Genomic DNA, 25,281 nt, shown 5'->3' with positions numbered 1-25,281 from the left:
GATATGACGTGGTTCGGGTATTTATTTACCCGAACCACGTGACAGTTCGCCCAATCAGAGCGCGTTCGGGTCCGAACCACGTGACCCGTTCGGCCAATCACAGCACTAGCCGAACGTTCGGGGAACGTTCGGCCATGCGCTCTTAGTTCGGCCATGTGGCCGAACGGTTTGGCCGAACATCATCAGGTGTTCGGCCGAGCTCGAACATCACCCGAACAGGGTGATGTTCTGCAGAACCCGAAAAGTGGCGAACACTGTTCGCCCAACACTAGCTATGATATATTATCGCCAAACTAATGATATCAACTTCTATTTGTATCATGAAGTTATAGAAGGTTATGATAGATAGTAGTAACATTGTTAGATGGTGTAGAAATAACCAAATAAAGAGGGAAAAACAGGGAGAGGAGAGAAAGAGGGGAGAAACAAAGAGATAAATAAGAGGTCTATTAATATGGGTCTGTCTTCTTGTCTAGTAGTTGATGTTTGAAGTATAACTTCCTCAGGTCCCAGTTACCATTTCAATCATCCAATTCACTCATGGGGGTATATAGTTCAGGAAGTATGTTTCCCATGGATCCCATATCTTATCATAGTTGATTTCTGAGTCTTGTAATAGAGCTGTTAAAAACTCCATTAGTTTGGTCCATCTGAATTTTAGCCATGATTTCAGAAGTTGTAGGGCTACAGAGACTGCGCCATGATGACATGCAAAGTTTGCACACCACCACCAGAACGCCAGAAAGTCAGTGCCAGCAGCTACTCTACAAATTTAGAACGCCACAGATTTGTGTTTCTTTTGAGAATCAGGGGTTTACTGGTATGTTACTGATGCTGCCTATCTCATCTCTATCCTGCTATACTCAGTCAAGATCGGTCACTACTGAGCCTGTCTGTTTGGGCTAACCTTGAGTTTATGACTTTGTGGTCAGACCTGGATTTACATCACAGGAGCCTATAGGCACAGATGTCCAAGCACCCTAGACTCCCCCCTCCATGAACATACAAACCCCCATCAAAATGCACCACAATGTGCTGGCTGGCCAAGTTGTCACCTGTCACTTTTCCCTTACTTTCCTTGCTCATCATTGGTGGCTACAGGTGTCCTTTAGTGTTAGGTAGCCAGAGGAACCTTAATCAGGACTCTGCATAGGGAATGAGGGAGGGAGCCACCTCTCCAACAACAGGCGCCTGTAGGCACGTGCCTACAGTGCCTTATGGTAAATCCAGCCCTGTTTGTGGTATCAAATAGCAAAACAGTCTAACACCCAAAAAAGGAATGATCCATCATCCTATGAGGACATTCTGTTGAAGACCAGATGTCAATTAAAACATAGCAGTATGGCCTATTGAGTGCCAAGGGGCACACCAGCCACCTTCTCTGATCCCCCCACCTCAGCTTACCATTAGGACCATTAGGGGCGCTAAAGTTAGTATTACCTTGCCTAGGGCCTCATTTCTTCTTAATCAATGTAAACAAGTAGTAACGTCAACCATGGCATCTCAAGGCAAGCCTTCATCCTTGTGTGAAGTGGCTGCTTCTACTTGTTACACCTTTGAATTAATGAACTAACTGTCGGCTATTATTCTGCAGGTGAGAAAGGACAAAAAGGAGACCCAGCCAACCGATATGGAGGTAAGATGCTGTTAATCTAGTAACATGGTACAGGGGAGATATCAAGGTGGGGAAGGGGGAACACCAGAATGAAGAAAACATTTTTTTTACTGTGTATCTTAATTTGTTACAAGCAATCTGAGAAAATATTTAATACTCACCAAGAGACCTTCACTGGAAGGGGGGAGCACTAGTACAGTGGAACATATGATGATGGTACTCGGGTTGAACCATTATGACAGTTAACCCCCACACACTCATATAAGGCCTGGCAGGGACCTCAAGTGACATTTCAGGGTTGAGGCTGTACAAATGTGTTGCTAGCCTACATGCTAGCAATGTATTCTGTTGCTATGCAGGGAGGAGGAGGTCCAATGGAGCAGTGCCCAAGTGACATCACACAGCAGGTGGGGTGAGTGGGGAGAACAATGCTTTCGACCAGTACTCGTCCAAGTCAATGCTCCGGGAGGATCACTTGCTGAACTATCAATGAGAAATAATGACCGCTGTAGACATGCAAGATTCTCAGCAGAGGTGGTTGTTAGTGACTGCCTCAGCCGAGATTTATCTAGAGCACAGGTGTGGAACTCCAGGCCTGGAGGGCCAGATCCATGCCAGTGTTTAGGATAGACTGAGAAAGAGAGGAATGTGTTCTACCTGATGGACCACACCCTTCCTGATTCAGACACATCAATTAATATGAGCAGTGTCAAAAATGTGTGAGGATCTCGGCCCTCGTAGGACTGGTTTGACATCCCTGATTTTGAGTGTACAAGGCTTTGGTAAAGCACTCAGCTGTGATTTTAAGGTAGACCATAAAAGAGCATGGGGAAAAATCCAGATCTTGATTATCTTGCTAGAATATTTAAAGGCGCTTTCCTTAAAGAGGACCTAAACTCTTCCAAAGGAGAGAAAGAAAATACAGAGAACCACAGCCTGTGTGTATTTAGAGATAACAGTCTGTCTAATTCTCCCTTTTTCTGAAAGTAATGAGCCAGTGTAATTTGAGCCGTAAGCTCTGTCTGATCTCTGACATAGTCTATGCCTTTCAGACAGGCACTATGTAAACACAGGAGGTTAATCGTTTCTGTGCTCCCATGAAACCAGGAAGTAGCTACTCTGCAGAATCTCAGTAGGAGCACTGTGGGCTGCAACAAATAAACTTTTTACTTTAAAGGTTATTGTGATGTTGATTATCTTTTAGAGCAGAGTGGACGTCCTGGGGTTAGGTCTGCTTTAAGGCTTGTACACACCTTTTGACTGATGCCGCCTGTCGACCCCTCTGGCAACATAGCTGAGTCAACACTGTAGAGATTCAAAGTCAGATGCATAGCTGATGACGCATTCTGTTGGTATGCAAGGGACGGAGTGGAGATTTAATAGGTTAAAATGTCTCAGCAGCAGCAGCTGTGGAAATGTTACCTGTATTGGTTAAGTACACAATTCACACTGACAACATCTGACATTGTGAGCTGGTCTCCTTCATGCTTCACAGATGGACTCTCTTCTGCCATTTGCCAGCTCCCCAGTGATCACAGGGTTGGGAGTCAGTGTGACAGCAGAGTGAGCAGGCTGCAGTGTCGCTGATGGGAGCAGCATGTGCGCGCATACACAGAAGTTTAAATCTATGCGCTGGCAGGGCTGAGCGGACATAAACAGGGCATAGATTTCAACTAAACTGGTCCAGAAGAGGTTAAAAAAAAAAATATGGCAGCCTGTGAGAAAACGCGGAAATGCCGCCGCGTGTGCTCAGAACAAGGTGGCTGATTCCGCATCTAACGCGGCGGTTTGCACGCGTAGGCCTACATCTGCTAGTATGGCTGAACGCGGAGAAACCGCTGCATGCCCTGATAGCGGTGCGGCTGGTTCCGTGTCCAGCCCGGCGGGTGGTACACAACACATGTCTGGTGTGGCTGGGACTGATAGTCCACACAGGTTCAGAAGGACGCGCGCGCGCGCTGAGAGGCAGAACTTTTATGACAGCCAGAAGGGAGTCAGCTGACCAAGCTGGTCAGCTGATGATTCAACCAGTTCCCATTGGTCTAGCACTTAGGGGAGGCGCCGGAGAGCGCTGTGCTATTTATACTGGGTGCTGGTCATTCACTGGTTGTCTGTCGTTGCGATCACTACGTGGAAGCACTCAGACCTTTTTGTCAGAATCTGTGTTACCATTCTGTTATACTTCAGACTAGTTCTAGGGTGTTGATGATCACGGACCTCACACCCAAGATTAGGGACTTGTGTTACCATTCTGTTATATGTCAGACTAGTTCCAGGGTGTTGATGATCACGGAGCTCACACCCAAGACTAGGCATTGTTTATTATCTGTTATGACTTTCTGCTTTCCTGACCACTCTTCTGTTCACTGATTCGGTACTTCGCTATATCTGATACTCTGTTGCCAAACCCTGCGTGCCTTAGGATTACCGAATCAGCTTCCTGTCTTTGTACTTTGTATGTCCGTGTGTTGCCGACCTGGCTTGCCCGACCTTGAGAACTATCTCCCCCAGTTTAGGAGATAGTTCACAGATCAGTCAGTGACTTTCTCCTATTGGTGTTGCTCACGCTCTGGTCCTTCCTTCTCCCAGCCTGACTCCGCCCTGCGGAAGTTTCTCAGGCTGCTGGAAGGTACTCGTTCCCTAGTGCAGTATTCCTTACTGCCTTGTACCTGTCCTCCAGATTTTGTCCTCAAAGTATTACTGTTGCACCAAACACTCATATCACTCAGGTGTCCAGAGGTTAGTAATACTGTATATCTGATTATTGGTGATACTGCAGATCCTCAATAATCAGGCATATATCTGTATTTTTGGTGATACTGCAGATCACCAATAATCAGACCCTCTCTGTGTTACACCGATCGTTACACAGCCTTTATATGTCCCTCACCTTGGGTTCCCTTTTGTTACAAACCTGAATGGAGAAACAGGTGATGACCACAGTGTGCAGCAATACAGACACTGAAATCAGAATCAGAATCAGAATCCGAATCATGTTTATTTTGCCAAGTACAACAGTCTGTTGTACCCGGAATTGGTTTTGGCACAAGCAGGGTCGGTGATGGTATAATCACATAAAAGTGCATACAGTGGATACAGTAGATAGGCAATAGTTACAGAGTATATACAGGTACATGCAGATACATACAGTAGATGCATACATATATACAGTGGTACATTGCATACATAGGCATAGACAGGAAGATATAAGGTGGGCCCAGGGGAAGGACCAGGGGGGTAATCCTCTGCCACCTAGGCACTCAAAACGCTTTTGTAGCGATTTTGAATCAGATGCCCCACGGTCTGACCCAGGGAAAGAGATGGAGGAAAGATAGGAGAGAGGTGAAAAAAGTGAAGAAAGTCCCCTTGGATGCCGATGGAATCTGGCTGTTTAGTGTCCTGGTCCTGTCCTTACCCCCTTGGGTGCATGTAGCGGGTCCTGGCAGCAGTCAAAACAAGGAGCTGCTAGTTGGCTAAAGAGCAAAAGGGCTGGGTCCCAGGCAGCCTAGCAGGGACAGAGATGGCTCCCAGCAGAAGGCTCTTGGATGGTGTGCTGGCAGGGGAGGTGGCCTGGTGTGTAGTGGCAGCAGTGTGTGCAGGCAGCTGTGGCAGCGGTGTCGGAGCAGTCCCTGTACCTTTAATGGATGCGTCCTGGTTCCCTAGGCAGTGGCGGTGTGGAAGCCACGTGGGTCATCCAAGATCACATCTCCAGGCTGCACGGTGTCCCAGTCACGGTGGTGGAGTGCTGGATCAGCGGCAGGGGGACCGTGTGTCTGCAGTGGTCCAGGCAGCGGTGGTGAGGTGGGCAGCAGAGAGGAGATCGGAGTGGCCGGTGGTGAAGCGGGCAGCAGAGGGGAGATCAGGAGCGGCCGGTGGTGAAGCCGCAGCAGCGTGGAACCCTCCCGCAGGCAGTGTGAGCGATGTCCCTGGGCAGCGGCGATGAAGTGGTGGATCAGCGCCGGCGGGGACCTGCTCATCGGAGCACCCAGGCAGCGCGAGTGAGGAGACCTGGATGGTGGCGGCGAAGTGGCAGCGGTGGAGCGACACGGAGCGGCTGGGGCCGGCACCACGTGGGCCAACAGCTAAGCCGACCACGTGGTGAGCCGAAACCCCGCAAGTGTGCCCTGTCGCCGGAGTCCGGGGAGCCAGAGTGTCCCCCATCCTCCGTTGGTGTGGCGGAGCTGGAGGGAGACCACCCGCGCAGTCATGGCCATGAGTCCAGGGGGGAAAGGTGGTAAAAAGATAGATTTAGCCGGAGCCCTGTGGCCGTGGCTACCAGTCAGGCGCCATCTTGATGTGACGCCATCATTTCCTCATGAAATGAGGAGTACTGTGCAAAAATAGTTTATTGTGACCAAATCGTGCAAACATACAAATAAATGCAAATTAAATGCAAACCTCATGCAATTACTCTAATACAGAAAGGGCTTGAATCACAAAGCGGTGCTAACTGTTAGCACGCTTGTGAAAAGCCCCTTATCATACCTAAACATACTCTGCGCACGCCAATTAGCGCTCACGCACTAAGTTTCGCATTCGCATGCAAACTAACGCTGCCCAGTGCACGCGAAATGCCGCACCGGGTGCGACAATCATCGCACCCGATGCACCTACAACAGCGCATTGGGTGTGTCCTACACGTCACACCCATGCAATGTTTAGGGCGCACCCAATGCGCCGTTATAGGCGCATCGGTTGCACCGTTTTTGTCGCACCCGGTGCGACATTTCACGCGCACCGGGCAGCGCTAAACTTTGTGCGCGACTGTGACGTTTAGGGCGCACCCAATGCGCCATTATAGGTGCATCGGGTGCGCCGTTTTGTTTCACGCGCACTGGGCTTTGCGCGTGCAAAGTTTTGAGCGCGATCTGATTTAGCTTGGTGGGTGCTAATGTTACACCCTGAAAAAGGGAATTATAAAGAAGAACTCCATGAGCATGCTTCCTCTGCCTGCATCATGTCTGATGAGAATGAGGCAGCAGGCCACGAGCCTCCCCTTAGGTACTTTCCCCAGGTCAACAAGTTGCTAAACATAAACAGACTCAGGCAATAGATAGCCCAAATCCTGATCCTGTATTTCAGCCTGTTATCTCCACAGATATTTCAAAGAATAGGATTCTTTTCCAATAGCTTATTGGGAAGTTACTGCTTTACAGATTTTTCTACACAAAAATCAGTCTATTACACTCTCCCCTGCAAAATTAGATGGCGTCCCGACATCTACACATACTTTAACTTGACAATTTCTCAACCCCAGGCATTCTGGTAACTTATCTGCACTATACAGTGATCAATTTGGTTAGCTAAATCAACAGCACACAGCTACTCCTCATATATATTCTTAGAACTCTTCTTTAGGGTCTGAAATCTCTAACTATGCTTCATAACGAACTAGTTTGACTTCTAGTATGCCTGTAGAAATGTTGGTTGGTAGATCTGAAATGGATTTGACCACATTGTCATTGGTTCAACCCCTCTAATTGGCATGGGATAATACTGGTAAAGCATTTCATTGGCATTCACTACATTATAGCATGTTGGCGTTCCCAGTTGGTCATAAGTAAAGACTTTAGGAGCTCGCCTTTCTCTCCTGGGTAAGCTATGGACTTGTGTGTGATCTTCAACTGAATTTGGAGATTGGGATACTAGAACCTCATCCTGCATCTCAACTGATTGTTCATCCTCCTTTGGATTATCTTCTTGCTCAACAGTCTCTTGTAGTATCTCAGGCTCACTTGTATTGGTCAAAGGAGCTTCTTCATCCAGTTCATTCAGTTCATTGTTAAGTGCAGATGTCTCTCGCTCACTATCCACTTGTGCATTAGTAGTCTCACTAATTCTATCATCATTGAGCTCTTGAGGCTGCGTTACCGGATGGTAATAGTACACATATTCTTCTTCCTCATCTTCTTCCTCTTGATTTGTGTCTTTGTGATCTAGCTCTTTCTTTCTTTCCTTCTGTTTAACTGGTGGTTTTGGTTGAACTTCCAGTGGTAAATAATCACATGGTAACAAGAGATTGCGATGCATGATCCTTGATCTTCCTCTACCCTGCTCAGGTTTGATTTCATAGACTGGGAGATCTTTTCCAACTTGACGAATCACAACATGAATGTTCTCTTCCCAATGACTACGGAGCTTTCCAGTACCTCCTCTAGGCGTCAGGTTTTTGACTAGGACACGGTCACCTGGACACAATACTGAGCTTCTTATTCTTCCATCATAATGTTTCTTACTTCTCTCTGTTGACTTTTTCATATTCTCTCGCACTATTTCGTACGCATCCTGCATTTCTTGTTTCCATTTTTCCATGTATGCTCGATGATCAGGTTTTCCTGTCTCTGAGGTAAGTCCAAACAAGAGGTCAATAGGCAATCTTGGAGATCTTCCAAAAAGGAGGTAAAAAGGGGAAAAGCCTGTTACTTCACATCGTGTGCAATTATATGCATAGACAAGCTTATTCAAAGAGTCTTTCCAATTTGTCTTCTGTTTCTCAGTAAGAGTCCTAAGCATCTGTAACAATGTTCTGTTGAAGCGTTCCACTTGTCCATTCCCTTGGGGGTGATACGGTGTTGTTCTTGATCCTAATACACCACAGTTCTTTTTCAACTGAGCAAAAAGCTGGTTTTCAAATTCACCGCCTTGATCATGATGTATTCGCATTGGCATTCCATACTTTAGAGCATAATCATTGAAGATTCGATCAGCAACTGTTTTAGCAGACTTTGAGGTGGTGGCATAAGCTTGAGCAAAACGAGTAAAGTGATCGATGATTATCAGGATATATTCATATCCACCTTTACATTTATCTATGTGGAGAAAATCTATTGACACAAGTTCAAATGGCTGTGTTGTAACAATACTTGTAAGAGGTGCTCGTGTTTCTTTGCATGGCGTCTTTTGTTTCAAACAGGTACAAGTTCTTGCCACATAATGTTCAACTTCCTTCTGCATGTAAGGCCAAAAGAATCTATCCCGGATCAATGATAGTGTTCTGTCAATACCTTGATGGCCCATCTCATCATGTAATTCCTTTAACACGGTAACCTTGTATTCTTCAGGTAATACAAGTTGTGTCTTGTTCAATGTTCTTCTTTGGAGAATTCCTTTTTCATCAATACAAAGTCTTTCCCAGTTGCGAAGTAGACACTTGCTTTGCTTGCTAAGAGTATTCAGTTCATAACCTGATGGCTTATGGTTCTTCACCTTGCACTGTATTATTGGGCCAATGTGCTTGTCATCTTGCTGTGCTCGTCGAATTTCATCAACTGAAAATGGTTTACCTATTTCATCAATCACTCCTGTACTTTGGGTATCTGTAACTGCTAGGCAAACCCATGGTAGGTTAGAGTCTTGAACCTCAATAGCTTGGATTGTTGCGGCCACACAATCAGATGTCAGCTCTTCAGTACATTGTTCCATCACCCTCTCAATATTTAATGGCATTCTTGACAACGAATCTGCATCCACATTTTCTTTACCAGGTCGGTAACGAATGGTGAAATGGAAATCTGCAAGTTCTGCTACCCATCTGTATCCAGTGGCGTTTAGCTTGGCACTCGATAGCACATATGTGAGTGGATTGTTATCACTGTACACTGTGAACGTTGGTGCATAATACAGGTAGTCTCTAAATTTTTCTGTAATGGCCCACTTCAAAGCAAGGAATTCCAATTTTCCAGAGTGAAGATGGTAATTCCGTTCAGCTGCAGTTAAAGTCCGGGAGCCATAGGCTATCACACGAAGTCTTCCCTCTTGTTGTTGATATAGAACTGCACCGAGGCCTTGATTGGAGGCATCTGTGTGGAGGATAAACGGCTGGGAAAAATCTGGAAAACCAAGGACTGGTGGCTCAACTAGACAGTCTATCAATTCTTCCAAGATACATTGATGTTTTTCCGTCCAGTTAATCAGTTTATGTGATGACACCCCTTTTCTCTTCATTGTAACTTGTCGTGTACTGATGCTGCTTTGTGGTATATGGTCTTCTGGGGTCCCTTTCAACAAATCATAAAGTGGTCCAGCAATACGAGAAAAGTTTGGTATATACTGTCTGTAATAGCTTAACAAGCCCATGATGGCACGTAATTCTCCCACAGTGCTTGGTCTCTTCTCCTTTAAAGCTCTTACTGCAATAGTGTCAGCTGGATCCATCTTGCTACCTTCAGATGAAACAATTCTTCCTAAATAGCGCACCTCACGTTTAAACAGTTCACACTTCTTAGGCTTCAGCTTTATTCCATACTTCCTCAACCTCTGAAGTACTTCTCTGACATGATTCACATGTTCCTCAAATGACTTTACTGTACACCAATGTATCGTCCAAGTAGGGTATACATATGTTGTCTCGTACATCTTCCAAACATTCTTCCATACAACGTTGGAAAGCTGCAGGCGCATTCATTAACCCGAAAGGAATTCTTATCCATTCATACAGGCCCCATGGGGTCACAAATGCAGTCAAGTGTCTGCTGTCTTCTTCCATAAACCCTTGATGGTAGGCTTTTCCCTGATCCAGTAATGAAAACCATGAGTGGCCACCAAGGCTATCCAGGATGTCTTGTACTCGAGGAATTGGTTGTCTATCAGGGTGAGTCTTCTTATTCAGTTCTCTGAAATCTATGCACAAGCGTAGGCTACCATCTTTTTTTCTTACGCAGACAACTGGCGAAGCATAAGATGAGCAGGATTTTTGTACCCATCCTTGCATAATAAGGTTGTGAAGATAGTCTTTCATTTCTTTGTAGAGTGGCTTCGGTGTGGATATGTATGTGCGCGCTACAGGATTCATATCACTCAAGGAGATTCTTAACTTTAGCTTCCCAATGCTTCCAATATCGTCATCTGATTTGGAGAAAGAAGAACATTCTTCACGAAGTAGTTTCCGTACCACCTCTTTTTCGAATTCACCCAAGTGGCTCAGGTCAATTGGGGGATCCCATGGAGTATCAGCAACTTGCTCGCTTCCTGCTTTTACTTGACTCACTGACACTGGAAGGCTTTTATTGGGTTTCTCCAAGATGGTATCTGGATACACAGCTTGAACATGCTGTACAGTACCTATTACAGTTCTTCCTAATAACTCAATGTCATGGTTAGTTGGGTTTTGTACAGTAAGGACAATATAAGGCAACACACCACTTCTCAGCGTTACTAACGTCTCACAAAACTCAAGTCCTTCAGGCCACTGGGGACTGATATCTGGCTCAAAGAGAACTGTAGTGTCCTTAGTTAATGATTGGGTTTGCACTTTACAATCTATCTGAACAGAGGTGTGTCTTGGCACGATGACTTTCTCTTTGGTCGTTCTCACTACATAGTCGCATGGTTGCTCAGTTGTCACCATATCTATGAAGGCAGTGACACTTTCTCTCTCAAGGTTTGGGAAGGTGGCTCTTAGTGTCTCATGCAGTTGCTCTCTTTTTGTTGCCGATACTTGTGCTGTGGCGCTAGATTTAACTATTCGCTCAATAACATTAAAGCCTATAATAGGTTTGGAGAGCTTTCCACCCTTCATCACTAAGATGGGGACAACAAGTTCAGTGAGGTCATCGTTATCTGTAGCTAATCCAAATGTAACTTCGATGAATCCTAAATAAGGGATGCTCTGTCCATTAGCAGCTGTGATCTTCAAATCCTCAGAAGCATCAAGTAACTCATAAATGTCTCTTAACTTCACATCTGGCAAATATCTCTTTTTCCATTCTTCATCAACAATGGATACTTGGGAGCCCGTATCCCATAATGCTCGTGTTCTATGCCCCTGTATGTAGCACTCAGCTATACACTGTTTCCCTACCAGAGTGACAAGGCGGGAATGACTATCCTCCTTTCTAGGGCTGCTGGCATGCACTGGTGGACCATGATACTGTCCACACGATTTCCTGTGTTGAGGCCAATGTTCAGCTTGACAGATTTTTGAACAATAGGTAGCTTTCTTACAAGATGTACATCGGCTGAGCTTCTGATTTCTCCCCTGAACACCACAGTGGAAACAATATGGTTGGGACATTCTTCTCCTATTGGTTACTCCCTGTCCCGTGGAAGTAACCATCTCCCATTTAAAGGATCATCTTTGTTTAGTCTTGTACCTCTCGCTTTGCATCCTGCAAGGAAGTGCTCACTACTTCCACATCGGTAACAATGGCTGCAATATTCATTTCCATTTTGCTGACACCAAATACACTTTCTCAGAGGGGCATATGCTGAAGGGTAGTGGCGTTGAGGTCTAAACTTTTGTTGATAGGGGGTAGCGGACATCTGTCTCGGTTCTTGGGGAAACACACAACTTTCTGGAGAATACTGTAACTGTTGAGGGGGTATACACTCCTTTGCTGCAGGTGGTGTCTGATACTGTGTCTGTACAGTGGTAGGTTGTTGAATCGATTCTCTGATTTGTGCAACTTCCGCACCCAGGTTTTTTTAATAAAGCTAGGTCAGAACGCATTTCTTTCAGTTCATTCAGTACCTCAGATTGAGTGTTACTAGTTTGGCACAGGTGAGTGCTTTTACCTTTTGTAGCTGTAGATGTCTCTGAATGGACTGAGTGCACTGTGGCTGGTCGTTGTGGGGTGAGTAGCTTCTTTTTATTCTGTCTCTCTGCTTCATTTGCACAGGAAATGTTGAGTTTCTCCAGAAGCAGTTCATCACTTGTTGTTGTTTGCTGCAGGAATGGTTGAAGGTCACTTCTGATGTTGTCATTTTGCAAACCTGTTAAGACAGTATGAAGAAACATACTATGTACCAGTACAGGATCGTATCTTAGACCAGATTCTGCCTCCTGGGAAGCAAACAGGATTTTTTGTCTTAAATCAAAAGCCCGGATCAAGAAAGTCTGTGGGTCTTCTTTACTGCTTTGTACCTCTGAGGTCAGTTGTTTGTACAATTCTGTTGCACCCTTCTCTTGGTAATGAGATCTGAGGATTCTCCTCAAAGTGGGCAAAGTAAGGTTGGTCTTACCCTCCAGGTAGCTGCGCAGCTGCAAATCTGGTGCAAATCTGGTGCTATTGCCCTAATCACTGCATCAACAATTTCTATTTCAGGAAACCCCTTGCTGATTCCCTGCTCAATTTGGTGGGCTAAGCTAGAAAAAGTCAGTTTGTCCTTTTGGCCTGGCTGACCTATCTGACCTGATATTTTAAATTCTCTACCCCACTGCAAAGGAACATGATGCTGGAAAGTCTGCAGAGCGGGAACACGGCCTTCATTCCAATGCTTATCTCCTCCCCTTACTGACTTTTTTGCTTCACTGATCTGATTTGTCTGCTCCTGCTGTGCTAACGTTAATTCAATTGTAGTGCTTCTATCTCTTTTTTCAACTGTTCAGCTTCTGAGAGAGGAACTATCTGTCCCTGTACTACACCTGCCTGTGTCTCCTCTGAAACTGCCTGCTTCGGTACACTATCCCTACAAGATTGTTGCAGCTCTTTCACTTTATCCTGTAGCATGAGTAACTCAGACATGCCCTGATCCTCTAGTTCACATAACTCTTCCCTCTCCAGATACCTCATAATATGCAAGATTATAAAGGACCGACTTTTATCTGCCATATTTTTAGATGATGGACCAGCAATAGATAAAAAGTCACATATTTCCAGCAAAGCATCTTTGGATAATGCATACAAGGCACCGCCCACTTGTACTTTCAAGTCCTCAACACCCGATGATTCCATCTCGATTCCTAGTCCTGGAACAAGTTTAGTCTAATGTTCAACCTTTTCCTGTAGGATAGACAGCGCAGCTCTCCTGGCACTATTCTTTAACCTCAGATCACATGCAAGTCTCTCCTTCCACAGCTGTTGAACCACCACGACCTCTCTGTTCTCTCTGGCAATCAGCGTGTTTGAAGTTGAATGATGATTAGGGATGTCTGTCTGGGCAGCTAATCCTCATCACATTCATCTCGGTGGGACCTCCAAAATGTTACACCCTGAAAAAGGGAATTATAAAGAAGAACTCCATGAGCATGCTTCCTCTGCCTGCATCATGTCTGATGAGAATGAGGCAGCAGGCCACGAGCCTCCCCTTAGGTACTTTCCCCAGGTCAACAAGTTGCTAAACATAAACAGACTCAGGCAATAGATAGCCCAAATCCTGATCCTGTATTTCAGCCTGTTATCTCCACAGATATTTCAAAGAATAGGATTCTTTTCCAATAGCTTATTGGGAAGTTACTGCTTTACAGATTTTTCTACACAAAAATCAGTCTATTACACTAACTACTTGGCACCCTAGTTAGTACGCCCAAAGTCTTTAGGCGTGCTAACTAGGTTAGCAACGCTTTGTGAATCAGGCCCAATATGTATGTTACGGTTAAAACCAGAAATCGGCCAATTCTTGAATTGGCCGTCCGTTTCTAGAACTGGCCAATTTGACGTCGGCCAAAGTCCAAAATGCTGGGAATTTCAGACATTGGCCGTCCAGTTCTAGAAACAGCCAAAGCCAGTCGGCCAAAGTCCAAAATGCACAAATCCCAGAACATCCCGGGTCCTTTCTAGCACCATGAATGGCAATCGGAACTTCCTCTCTGCTCTGAAAGATAGACAACAACATAACAACCTTCACAGGAAAAAAGAAAATCTTTGTCACAGCTAGAACACAATCCTGCAACAAATCAGCAGCTTGTCTACTTCCTGATTTCACGGAAGCAAACAAATTTGTTAACATCCTGCACTTTAAAATTAGCTGCTCTGCTGTGGCAGTCGAGTGACACAGGGGAGAGATCAAATTACAGTGATGATTAGTCACAGATGGGGGGCTTTTCTGGGTGCTTTGCATGGCTGGGGGGTGGGGGCTTCGCTGGGCACTTTGCATTGCTGGATTGCTTCACTGGGTGCTTTGCATGGCTGGGGAGGAGGGGTCTTTACTGTGCGCTTTGCATGGCTGGGGGTGCTTTGCATGGTTGGGGGGGTGGGGCTACGCTGGGCACTTTGCATTGCTTGGCGGCTTCGCTGGGCGCTTTGCATGGCTGGGGTGGCTTTACCGTGTGCTTTGCGTGGTTGGGGGGGGCTGTACCTTGTGCATTGCATGGCTGGTGGGGCTTTCCTGTGCGCTTTGCATGGCCGGGGGGGGGGGGTTGCCTGTGCTACTCACAGATCTCAGATCAGGGTGACCGGAGAGGGAGAGCAGCACGCACGCTACCTGCCCGGACCCGTACACTTCACATGCGGAAGTGCCAAATGACTGGCGCTTCCGCATTGAAGTGTTCACATCCTGCGGGTCACGTGTGCGCTTTGCCTCTCTCTGCCTCTCTGGTCTGGTTACCCTGATCTTAGGTTTGAGTAGTGCAGGCAGTAGGGGAGAGCTGAGGGAGCATGACAACGCGTTCTGGCCGGCCAAAGTCCGCAATTGCAGAATATTTCTAACATTGGCCGCATTAGATGGCAACTTCACGTTTTGTCTGGCCAGAACCCGAAGTGGTCAGACCTTGGGTTCTGGCCGTGACATATACAATGAATCTCCCATAAACCAGAAAAACCAGTGTGCACACATACATCCAACACCCAAACTGCCTATCTATCTATTTAGAAGCATTGTGCAGGAGATATGTACAAATATATACAACAAGCAAATATATACAAGCACAGGACACAAATCAGTAGGCAAGGGGTAGTCATACAACAACAACAACAAATAACATTTGTAGAGAGCTTTTCTCCCATAGGACTCAAAGCGCATAAGCATGGCTCAGACCATCGTGGTACGGAGGAAGGATTTTATAAGTCCGGAAATGCCAGGCTAAACAGGTGGCTTTTCAGTCTGGACTTGAATAGCTCCAGGGATGGTGCTGTCTTTACTGAGTGTGGCAGGGAGTTCCAAAGAGTAGGGGCAGCATGACAGAAGGCTCTATCTCCAGATTTTTTGAGGTGCAATCTGGGAGTGACCAGGTTTATAGAACTTGCTGATCTGAGGTTGTGAGAGGTGTGGTGCAGCTTCAGCAAGTCCTTCATGTATCCAGGGCCCAGATTGTGCAGGGATTTGAATGTCAGCAGTCCAATCTTGAAGAGTATTCTCCATTCTACTGGTAGCCAGTGCAGTGAGCGAAGGATCGGTGTAATGTGACAGTGGGTGGCGAGGCTGGTTTGTTAGCAATCTGGCAGCAGCATTCTGCACTAATTGCAGGCAATGCAGGTCCTTTTTGGGGAGGCCAGCATAAAGGGCATTGCAGTAGTCCAGCCGTGATGTGATGAAGGCGTGAACTAGGGTTGGAAGATCCTCTGGGGGAATCAGATGTTTAATCTTTGCAATGTTCTTCAGATGAAAGTAGGAAGATTTAACTACAGATGAAATTTGGTTGGTACAAAGCAGAAGTCAATACCAGGAAGATGAGCAATCAGGATTCAATGTAAGAGGTAATGGGTAACAGGTACAGGTTCAGGTAACAGGTACAGATATGTCCAAAGACTCACATCTGCAAAAGACTGCAAAGTTCTGGCAATCAACAGGAGGAAGAGGCAGTTCTTAAATAGGCCATGTGATGTACACTCAGGATGCAACTGGTAGTGAGCAGTCTCAATGAGTGTTCCCATGAAGCCATCCAGAGGCCAAACAGGGAACTGCAAGTCCTTGCAATGACAGTAACAGGCCACCTGCTGGTGGGTAGTAGAAATGTGGAGCTGCTCAAAAGTCCATTGAGCCCTCTGGTGGTGGCACAATGAAAGTTCCGGGCAGTCCATGCCAATACTGCCACCAGCAGGCAAGTGTAGGTAATATACAATTCCTAACACCTTTAAACATGTGGTAGCATTATAGATTACTTATTTCAGTGTGAATTTTTTTTCATGTTCTTTAGCTGTGAGAAACTGTAAGGAGTTGCTGGATAAAGGCTTCACCATGAGTGACTGGTACACCATATACCCAGATGGAGAGCAACCATTGGAGGTCCTGTGTGACATGCACACCGAAGGAGGAGGCTGGATTGTACGTACCTCTGTACTCTCATCATTCCAATCATTAATAAGTTTAGTTCCATAACACATAATGTAAGGCACCTTTTCACTCTGGCTTAACCCCCCCCCCCCCCCTCACTGGTGCTTTAAACCAGCAACTGAACTCTGGTCCCCTACCCTTTGTGTCCCTACCTCTCCCTGTAGACTGTAAGGCTTTGACAGGCTCCTCCTCCTTATGTCTCCTACCTGTTCATGCACCTTCATTACAGTATACCCATCCTATGGATCTGAGTGAACTCTAGAGATGGCCCGAACTGTTCGTCGGCGGACAGTTCCCGGCGAATTTCCGCTGTTCATGTACACGGCGAACTGCGAACATTTGGTGTGTTCCATCCGCCCCTTATACATAATCATAGAGCCAAACTTTGACCCCTTACCTCACAGTCAGCAGACACATGGCAGCCAATCAGTTAGCACCCCCTCCTGGACCCCCCCCCCTATTAAAATCAGTTGTGGTGGCCATATTGGATTCATTCTCTACTGGCTGCTGCTATGAGGGCAGGGTAAGACTTGCTGCAGATAGGTAGGGAAAGCATTAGCTAGGCCTTTGTTCTTGTTTCTCACTGACTACTTGCTGAAAATAGCCATTTTGAGGGCTAGTACATTGGTCTCCTGTTTTTTATTTTGTGTGTGACACGCCACAGCCGACTGACCCCCATAGCTGTGCACACTACTGCTATTGTGGTCAAATGTTATAACTTGCCAGCGATAAGCGCTGATGAGTTAGTTGGCGATTGGTGATTCCTTTGCCACAGGAGTTATTTCCTCCTTTGCAAATGCTGGGAACATGTGCTGGGAAGTGATGCTTCCTGTCAAACATGTGCAAGAACCTTTCACCTGCTTAGGGCAGGTGAAAAATCTCTATTACCAATTTTCTGCCATCTTCTTTTGGCATCTGGCAGCCTCCTTTACTAAGGAAATTCTAAAAAAAAATTCTTTTAAATAAACAAAGGGAGGGATTTTTGACTCCCTACCACAATTCTCAGATTGAAAAAAAAAATTCTAAAAAATGGAGCCCTGGCAAAAACATCCGTAAATCTCCTGCCAGGGCTTCCTGTTGGTCCACAAGATAGAGCAGAGGTGGTGGTCCAGGCAGATTGGCTTAGAACAATGGGGGGTGATGGTGCCAAGGAAGCCTGGTATGTAGCGATAGACATTGAGTGAAGTGGGAGCAATATTCCCGCCGCAGAGAGCAGCAGTCCGTGAGGAAGCTGACCAGCGAAACAATTGTTGACCGCACGGGTCTCTGTGGGTGATGCTACCGGACTGGTGATGTATTATTAATACCAACGGCTGTTACAATTTTTCATCACGATGCAAGTCTCGCTATTAAAGAGGCAGTAAGAATCAGCTGGTGCCCATGTGTAATGATTGTTTGTGTACAAGGACATTGAGTGAGTGCTAGCTAGCGTTGGACAGCAGATGAAAGCAACAGAAGTGGTGGATCTCCTGGAAGAGCAAGGTAGCAGTGTGGTGGTGCTGAAAGACAGCTCCACAGCACAAAACCTTGTTCAATATCACGTGGCAGCTATGAGGAACACCCAGGTGAATAGTGAATATTCGCATAAGTGAGGCTCTTCTCATTCTGACAACACTTAGGTGAAGCCAGAAATAGAATTTGCTGGTAAATCTTTAAAAAGAATCTAGTGATGAGCACAAATTTTGCATAACCTTAATGTTGCATCGTAATTCACAATTACGGTGCGAAATTGTAATGCAAATGTTTGGGAAAAATCATAATTACATTTTCATGTAAACATAATCAGGAATTGTAATTTCACAATTTTACATAATTTTCATGTAATTTCGTTCTGACTTTCAGTGGTTGATAGCAAAGCCTCCATACATGCTATCATCCCCAAAATAGCTAGGTATGTTAAGGGGAATAGTGGGGAAAAGTAAAAAATAAAATAAAAATCAATTTCTTTGTAGTTTTTGAGAAACTCGATTGCAAAAATGTAAAGGAAAATGTTTTTAAACTATAATTTTCTGAGTATATTTTTTTTAAATAAATCTATTATCTCAAAAACTACAAAGTCTTTTTGTAAAATTATTTTTTTTTACTTATTCCTACTATTCCCCTTAAAGTGGACCCACATTAAAAATACAAGATTTCAGAAATAAAATCTGTTTTCTAAATTATAATAATAAATAGCAGCCTTTTTTCAGCTGAATGATGACAAATATAAAATATTTTACATTTATTAGAGGAACCCCTCCCTTCCTTTCATATTGCCGGGAGAGAATCCGGCAAAGTGGTGGAGTAGATGGTGTCTGGCAAAGGAGGAATTGCTAATGGCTGCCACCTGTATAACCCTAGTTATGAAAAGAGAAGGGTGAAAAGCATGCACTGAAATGCTCATAGGTTTGAAGGAGTGTTTATTTATCTTTGTATGTGTCAGAGTGGTGCAACTAAATATTTTTAATTTAAAAAAATGTTTGGTTTGGGTCCGTTTTAACATACCTAGCAACTTTGGTGATACCAGCATGTATGGGGGCTTTGCACTGAAGAGCTAAAGTCGGCACAAAATTACACAAAAATTACGCTAAAATACAAATGTTTTACACAAAATCAATTTAATGTCCAAATCGTAATTAGGGATGTCCGTAATTGCAAGAAATTTTGTGTAATATTAATTAGCAGATTACGATCATCCCTAGCAATTTCAGGTGATAAGAACCTTGCATGTTATGCTGGATACACACGGTGCGTTCCCGCACTCGATTTCTCGCTCGATTCCCTTCGATTCATTTATTTCCAGCATGTCCGATTTGCATTTTTTTAGGTCGATTCACGTGTACAGTATGCCAAATCGACCTAACGATCCATCGAAATGCATATCGGACATGTTGGAAATAAACAAATCTACGGGAATCGAGCGGGAAATCGAGTGCGGGAACGCACCGTGTGTATCCAACATTACAAGCCTGGTATCATCTTGAATAGCATATCTCCGTGCTTCTTTCATCAGCACTATTGCTTATTAGTTAGAGAGATTACTAGAGTGAATGCTTGCCTGACTGGTCCAAAATGAAACGTGCCCCCTAGAGGAACAATAGACTTTGTCAGAGAGACATTGTAAGCCTCGTTTAGTTTTCACAATGTTTTGCGCACAATTTAATCAGTTACACTCACTTTAGGTTTTTCAGAGACGTGTGGATGGCTCTGTTGATTTCTTTCGAGATTGGAAGGCTTACAAGATGGGGTTTGGCAGTCGTCTGACAGAGTTCTGGTTGGGGAACGACAATATTCACCAACTTACATCTTCAGGTAATGACCACTTACACTACAGTCTACGTTCTGGTTATAGAAAGAAGACCAGTGGCGTAGCAATAGGGGTTGCAGAGGTTGCAACCGCATCGGGGCCCTTGGGCCAAAGGGGCCCCGAAGGGCCCTCCCTCAACTACAGTATTAGCTCTCTATTGGTCCTGTGCTCATAATAATCACATCTATAGATACTTTGAATAGTGGTAATCATTCACAAACTGTTCTCCATCCCCTTCTTGTACCTTTGACACTGTAGTTTCCATTGGCAGGTTTTGGTGCGCCGTATCAATTGTTAGGTATAGAGTGCTTGGGGGGCCCCATTGTAAAACTTGCATTGGGGCCCCCAGCTCCTTAGCTACGCCACTGAAGAAGACTGCAACAATTGTGAGGATAAGAAGTGGTTGTGTTGGGGGAAGTTATGAGTAGAATCTGGAGCAGCATGGACCAGACCGAAGAACCGGTGTCAACAAAAAAAAATGGCTAGAAGCTACATAATCTTTTTCACTATACTGCGTTTCATACGGCCACAATACATTAGAAGTGGGAAGTTTCATTTTTAGTTTACATTAATATTTTGATAAGTGTTAACTCAACTTAAAATAAATTTCTGCCTGAAATGTACGTGTCACCTGCACATTGCCCCAGCCAAAACCACTGCATGTAATATTACAGCTTTAGCTTCTGAGATGGTCTTGTATAAATATGTTCCCCATCATGTGACTCAGAGAAAAGGTTAATCTAATGATGGTGTCCTGGTAGCAAACATGGAAAGATGTCACAGGGCTTGATTCACTAAGCCAAATAGCATGACTTATCAGAGATAACACGCCTTATCAGATTTAACACACCTTATCAAAGTTAACATGCCTTATCAGAGTAGAATAGCGAGCGCTATGAACTTATGCCTGCTAACTGGCAATGACGAGAGCTCCACTCGTCCTGCCCAGAGCCTCTGAGGGTTCGTAGTGCTCGCTATGCTATTCTGATAAGGCATGTTACCTTTGATAAGGTGTGTTAAATCTGATAAGGCGTGTTATCTCTGATAAGGCATGCTATTTATCTTAGTGAAGCAGGCCCATAGTGTCGGAGTGTGTAGAAAAGTCTTCTATCTAAAGTCCCTCCACTCCAGTCTCTAAAGGGTATGAAGACATTTTATTAATAAAGAATATAACATCCAGACAGGCAGTGCTTGATAGAACTTCATTTTATTGTTGTTGTTTTTTGTTTGTTTGTTTTGTTACAAGTGGTGTTATGAAACCATGTGATGTCATTTCAGGGACCTGGGAGTTGAGGGTGGATCTCCAAGACTCTGACTCTGTGCAGTATTCTGCTAAATACAATTCCTTCAAAGTTCTGGGAGAATCTGAGAAGTACAAGTTGGTGCTGGGAAGCTTTGCACGTGGCAATGCAGGTGAACAAGCCAAACAATATATAACGTATTACTACCATATCTAACATGAGCTCCTCACCATTGTGGAAAGATGGTCCATTCACTTTGAGGTACAGACAGACTGCAAAGATTTGCTTCCTGAATGTTTCTTTGGATATACCATGACCCAGATAACTGAGATCCTTTAACCAGCTTAGCGGTATGGACGAGCTCAGCTCGTCCATGACCGCCGCGCTGGATTGCTCTGGCTCCGGTGGGCTGATTTTCACAAATTTTTTTTTCAAACACGCAGCTAGCACTTTGCTAGCTGCGTGTTTGTACCGATCGCCGCCACACACCACCGTTGCGCCGCTACCCGTCGCGTAACAGCCCCCCCCCCCAGACCCCGTGCGCAGCCTGGACAATCAGTGCCAGGCATCACTAAGGGGTGGATCGGGACTCCCTCCAATGCCATGACATCGATGACATCATCCCAATCGTCGCCTTGGCGACGGGGGAAGCCAAACAGGAAATCCCGTTCTGAATGGGATTTCCTGTTTGCTCTGATCCCCGGAGGCGATTGGAGGGGGCGGGAGGATGCCGCCGCACAGCGGCTATCATGTAGCTTGCGCTAGGCTAGCTACATGATTTAAAAAAAAAATGTAAAAAAAAATTGTGCTGCGCAGCCTCCCTGGCGCATTTAATAGAACACCAGGGTGGTTAAAGACAGTCAGCCAAGGTAGCCATACATCTAGCAATTTGGCTGTACAATTATAGAATTGAGAGAGATTCGAGTTTGTTCTAGAATTCCCAATCAATGAAAAGTGGCTGATTTCATGTAGAATCGATCAGCTTAGTTGATCGAGCAAGGTGCAAGATATCGGTCAATCCCACAGGAATCGGCTACAGTTCACATGTCATTCCATTGACTCTGAATCGATTTTTACATTCAGAGCATGGAGACACAACATCCATCAGATCGAAAGTGAAGGTGAATCACATAAGATATCGCCTGCAGTGTGTAGGCCACTAGTCGATCGACTTTCGATCAACCATACTGAAGTTGATTCCTTAATAAAGTTGTTCGCTTTGTCGATTGAATCACAATTGCTAGATGCAAGGCTATTCCTAAGGTTATACTGACAAACTGATAACAGTTGTTAAAACAAGTCTGAGGGTTAAAGGGATACTGTAGGGGGGTCTGGGGAAAATGAGTTGAAGTTACCCCGGGCTTCTAATGGTCCCCTGCAGACATCCTGTGCCCGCGCAGCCACTCACCAATGCTCCGATCCCGCCTCCTGTTCATTTCTGGAATTTCTGACTTTAAAGTCTGAAAACCACTGCGCCTGCGTTGCCGTGTCCTCGCTTCCCCTGATGTCACCAGGAGCGCACGGCGCAGGCACAGACCATATTGGGCCTGTGCAGTACACTTCTGGTGCCATCAGCGGGAGTGAGGACACAGCAACGCAGGCGCAGTGGTTTTCTGACTTTAAAGTCTGAAATTCCAGAAGTGAACCAGAGGCGGGGCTGGAGCATCAGTGAGTGGCTGCGCGGGCACAGGATGCCTGCGGGGGACCACTAGAAGCCCCAGGTAACTTCAACTCATTTTCCCCTGACCCCCTACAGTGTCCCTTTAATGTTTGCACAGAAGAGCCTCCAGATCACTCCTACGCTAAAGAAACAGCAGAGATTGGCTGAAAGCGTTCTGCATGGCTAATCATCAGCCCCTTCCTCGGGATCAGATCATGTGAATTAATAACATTTTCTTCTGTTTCAGCGGATTCTTTGTCCCAACACAATGGGATGATGTTCACCACTCTGGACCAGGACAACGACCAATACTCTGCTAATTGTGCCACAAGTTATAAAGGAGGCTGGTGGTACAATAACTGTCACTATTCAAACCTGAATGGTTTATACATGCCTGGCAAAGTGGATGCCAAAGGCATGAGTTGGTACAATTCCAGGAACAGCCACTATGCCTACAAACAGTCTGAGATGAAGATTAGACTCATATAGTGTGAAGCAAGTAATAAGAAGACACTGTACTTGTGAATAAATTGCCACTTTAGAATGAAAACTATCGGCACGACTGAAAATTTGCTATTCCCTCATCTCTGTATAGAAAGAAGCTTTTAACTACTGTTTCTGACTATTGACTATTGAGTTGAAACGTATGGTCACATGATCTATACTCCTTGTTTATCAGATGATATATTTCTCCCTCTGGGGCGGGATCTCAGTTCCCTGTGACTTCACATCTCCAATTAAAACTTTTCTTCATGATGTGCATTTGATGCAGTGGGCAATAGGCAAGATTAGGGTGTGACTGGGCATTTCTTAAGACTTTCTGTAGCAGAATCTCACTGATTACAGTGTGGGGCAGTGGTGTACCTAGGACATTTGACACTCAGTGCTGGGCATTAAAATACACCCTCTGCCCCCAAAAAAGGAAAGGAGTGAGTGCGACATACTAAGCGCTCCATGGCGGGTAATGCCAGGTATAGGTTCCCCCAGTATAGGTAATATAGTTGCCCCAGTATAAGTAGCATAGTTTTCCCAGTATATGTAGTAAAGTTGCCCCTAATATAGGTAGCTACTAGTATAATTGCCCTCAGTATAGGTAGTATAATTGTCCTAGTATAGGTAGCTAATATAGTTGCCCAGTATAGGTAGCTAAAATAGTTGCCCAGTATAGATAGCTAAAATAGTTGCCCCAGCATAGGTAGCTATTATAGTTGCCCCCAGTATATGTAGTATAGTTGCCCGTAGTATAGTTGCCCCAGTGTAGGTAGTATATTTGCCCCCAGTGTAGGTAGTATAGTTGCCCCCAGTGCAGGGAGTATAGTCAGCCCCAGTACAGCTAGTATAGTTGCCCCCAGTGTAGGTAGTATAGTTGCCTCCAGTGCAGGGAGTATAGTCAGCCCCAGTACAGCTAGTATAGTTGCCCCCAGTGTAGGTAGTATAGTTGCCCCCAGTGCAGGGAGTATAGTCAGCCCCAGTACAGCTAGTATAGTTGTCCCCAGTGTAGGTAATATAGTTGCCCCCAGTATAGCTAGTATAGTTGCCCCCAGTATGGCTAGTATTGTTGCCCCCAGTATGGCTAGTAGCTAAAATAGTTGCCCCAGCATAGGTAGCTATTATAGTTGCCCCCAGTATATGTAGTATAGTTGCCCGTAGTATAGTTGCCCCAGTGTAGGTAGTATATTTGCCCCCAGTGTAGGTAATATAGTTGCCCCCAGTGTAGGTAGTATAGTTGCCCCCAGTGTAGGTAGTATAGTTGCCCCCAGTATAGGTAGTATAGTTGCCCCCAGTGTAGGTAGTATAGTTGCCCCCAGTATAGCTAGTATTGTTGCCCCCAGTATGGCTAGTATTGTTGCCCCCAGTATGGCTAGTATATTTGCCCAGTGTAGGTAGCATAGTTGCCCCAGTATAGCTAGTATAGTTGCCCCCAGTGTAGGCAGTATAGTTGCCCCCCATATACCTAGTATAGTTGCCCCCAGTGTAGGTAGTATAGTTGCCCCAGTATAGCTAGTATAGTTGCCCCCAGTATAGGTAGTCTAGTTGCACCCAGTGTAGCTAGTATAGTTGCCCCCAGTGAAGGTAGAATAGTTGCCCCAGTATACTGAGTATAGTTGCCCCAGTACAGCTGGTATAGTTGTCCCCAGTGTAGGTAGTATAGTTGCCCCCAGTATAGCCAGTATAATTTCCCCAGTATAGCTAGTATAGTTGCCCCCAGTGCAGGTAGTATAGTCAGCCCACAGTATAGCTAGTATAGCTGTCCACAGTGTAGGTAGTATAGTTGTCCCCAGTGCAGATAGTATAGTCAGCCCCGGTACAGCTAGTATAGTTGCCCCCATTGCAGGTTGTATAGCTAGTATAGTTACCCCCAGACAGTGTAGGTAATATAGTTTCCCCAGCATAGCTAGTATAGTTGCCCCAGTGTAGGTAGTATAGTTGCCCCCAGTATAGCTAGTATAGTTGCCCCCAGTGTAGGTAGTATGGTTGCCCCCAATATAGCTAGTATAGTTTCCCTGAGAGTAGGTAGTATAGTTGCCCCAGTATAGCTAGTATAGTTGCC

The 25,281-nt window shown here is 45.2% G+C and overlaps 1 protein-coding gene across 1 annotated transcript in view; it reads left to right on the top strand.

Moving 5' to 3' along the window:
• LOC137527918 (ficolin-1-like) overlaps positions 1–23,304 on the top strand; it is a 47,625-nt gene extending 24,321 nt beyond the window's left edge. Inside the window, exons 5-9 of the mRNA XM_068248984.1 lie at positions 1,595–1,636; positions 16,407–16,534; positions 19,705–19,834; positions 21,108–21,242; positions 22,978–23,304. Of these exons, the coding sequence (XP_068105085.1) occupies positions 1,595–1,636; positions 16,407–16,534; positions 19,705–19,834; positions 21,108–21,242; positions 22,978–23,219 (677 nt within the window). The 3' untranslated portion in view covers positions 23,220–23,304. The remainder of the gene's footprint in view (positions 1–1,594; positions 1,637–16,406; positions 16,535–19,704; positions 19,835–21,107; positions 21,243–22,977) is intronic.
• The last annotated feature ends 1,977 nt before the right edge of the window (positions 23,305–25,281 follow it).

Source organism: Hyperolius riggenbachi, chromosome 8 (genome assembly GCF_040937935.1).
Source record: "Hyperolius riggenbachi isolate aHypRig1 chromosome 8, aHypRig1.pri, whole genome shotgun sequence".
In the NCBI taxonomy this organism is placed as follows: Eukaryota; Metazoa; Chordata; class Amphibia; order Anura; family Hyperoliidae; genus Hyperolius; species Hyperolius riggenbachi.
The sequence above is the reverse complement of the archived record's forward strand: the minus strand, read 5'-3'. Positions and strand labels throughout refer to the sequence as shown.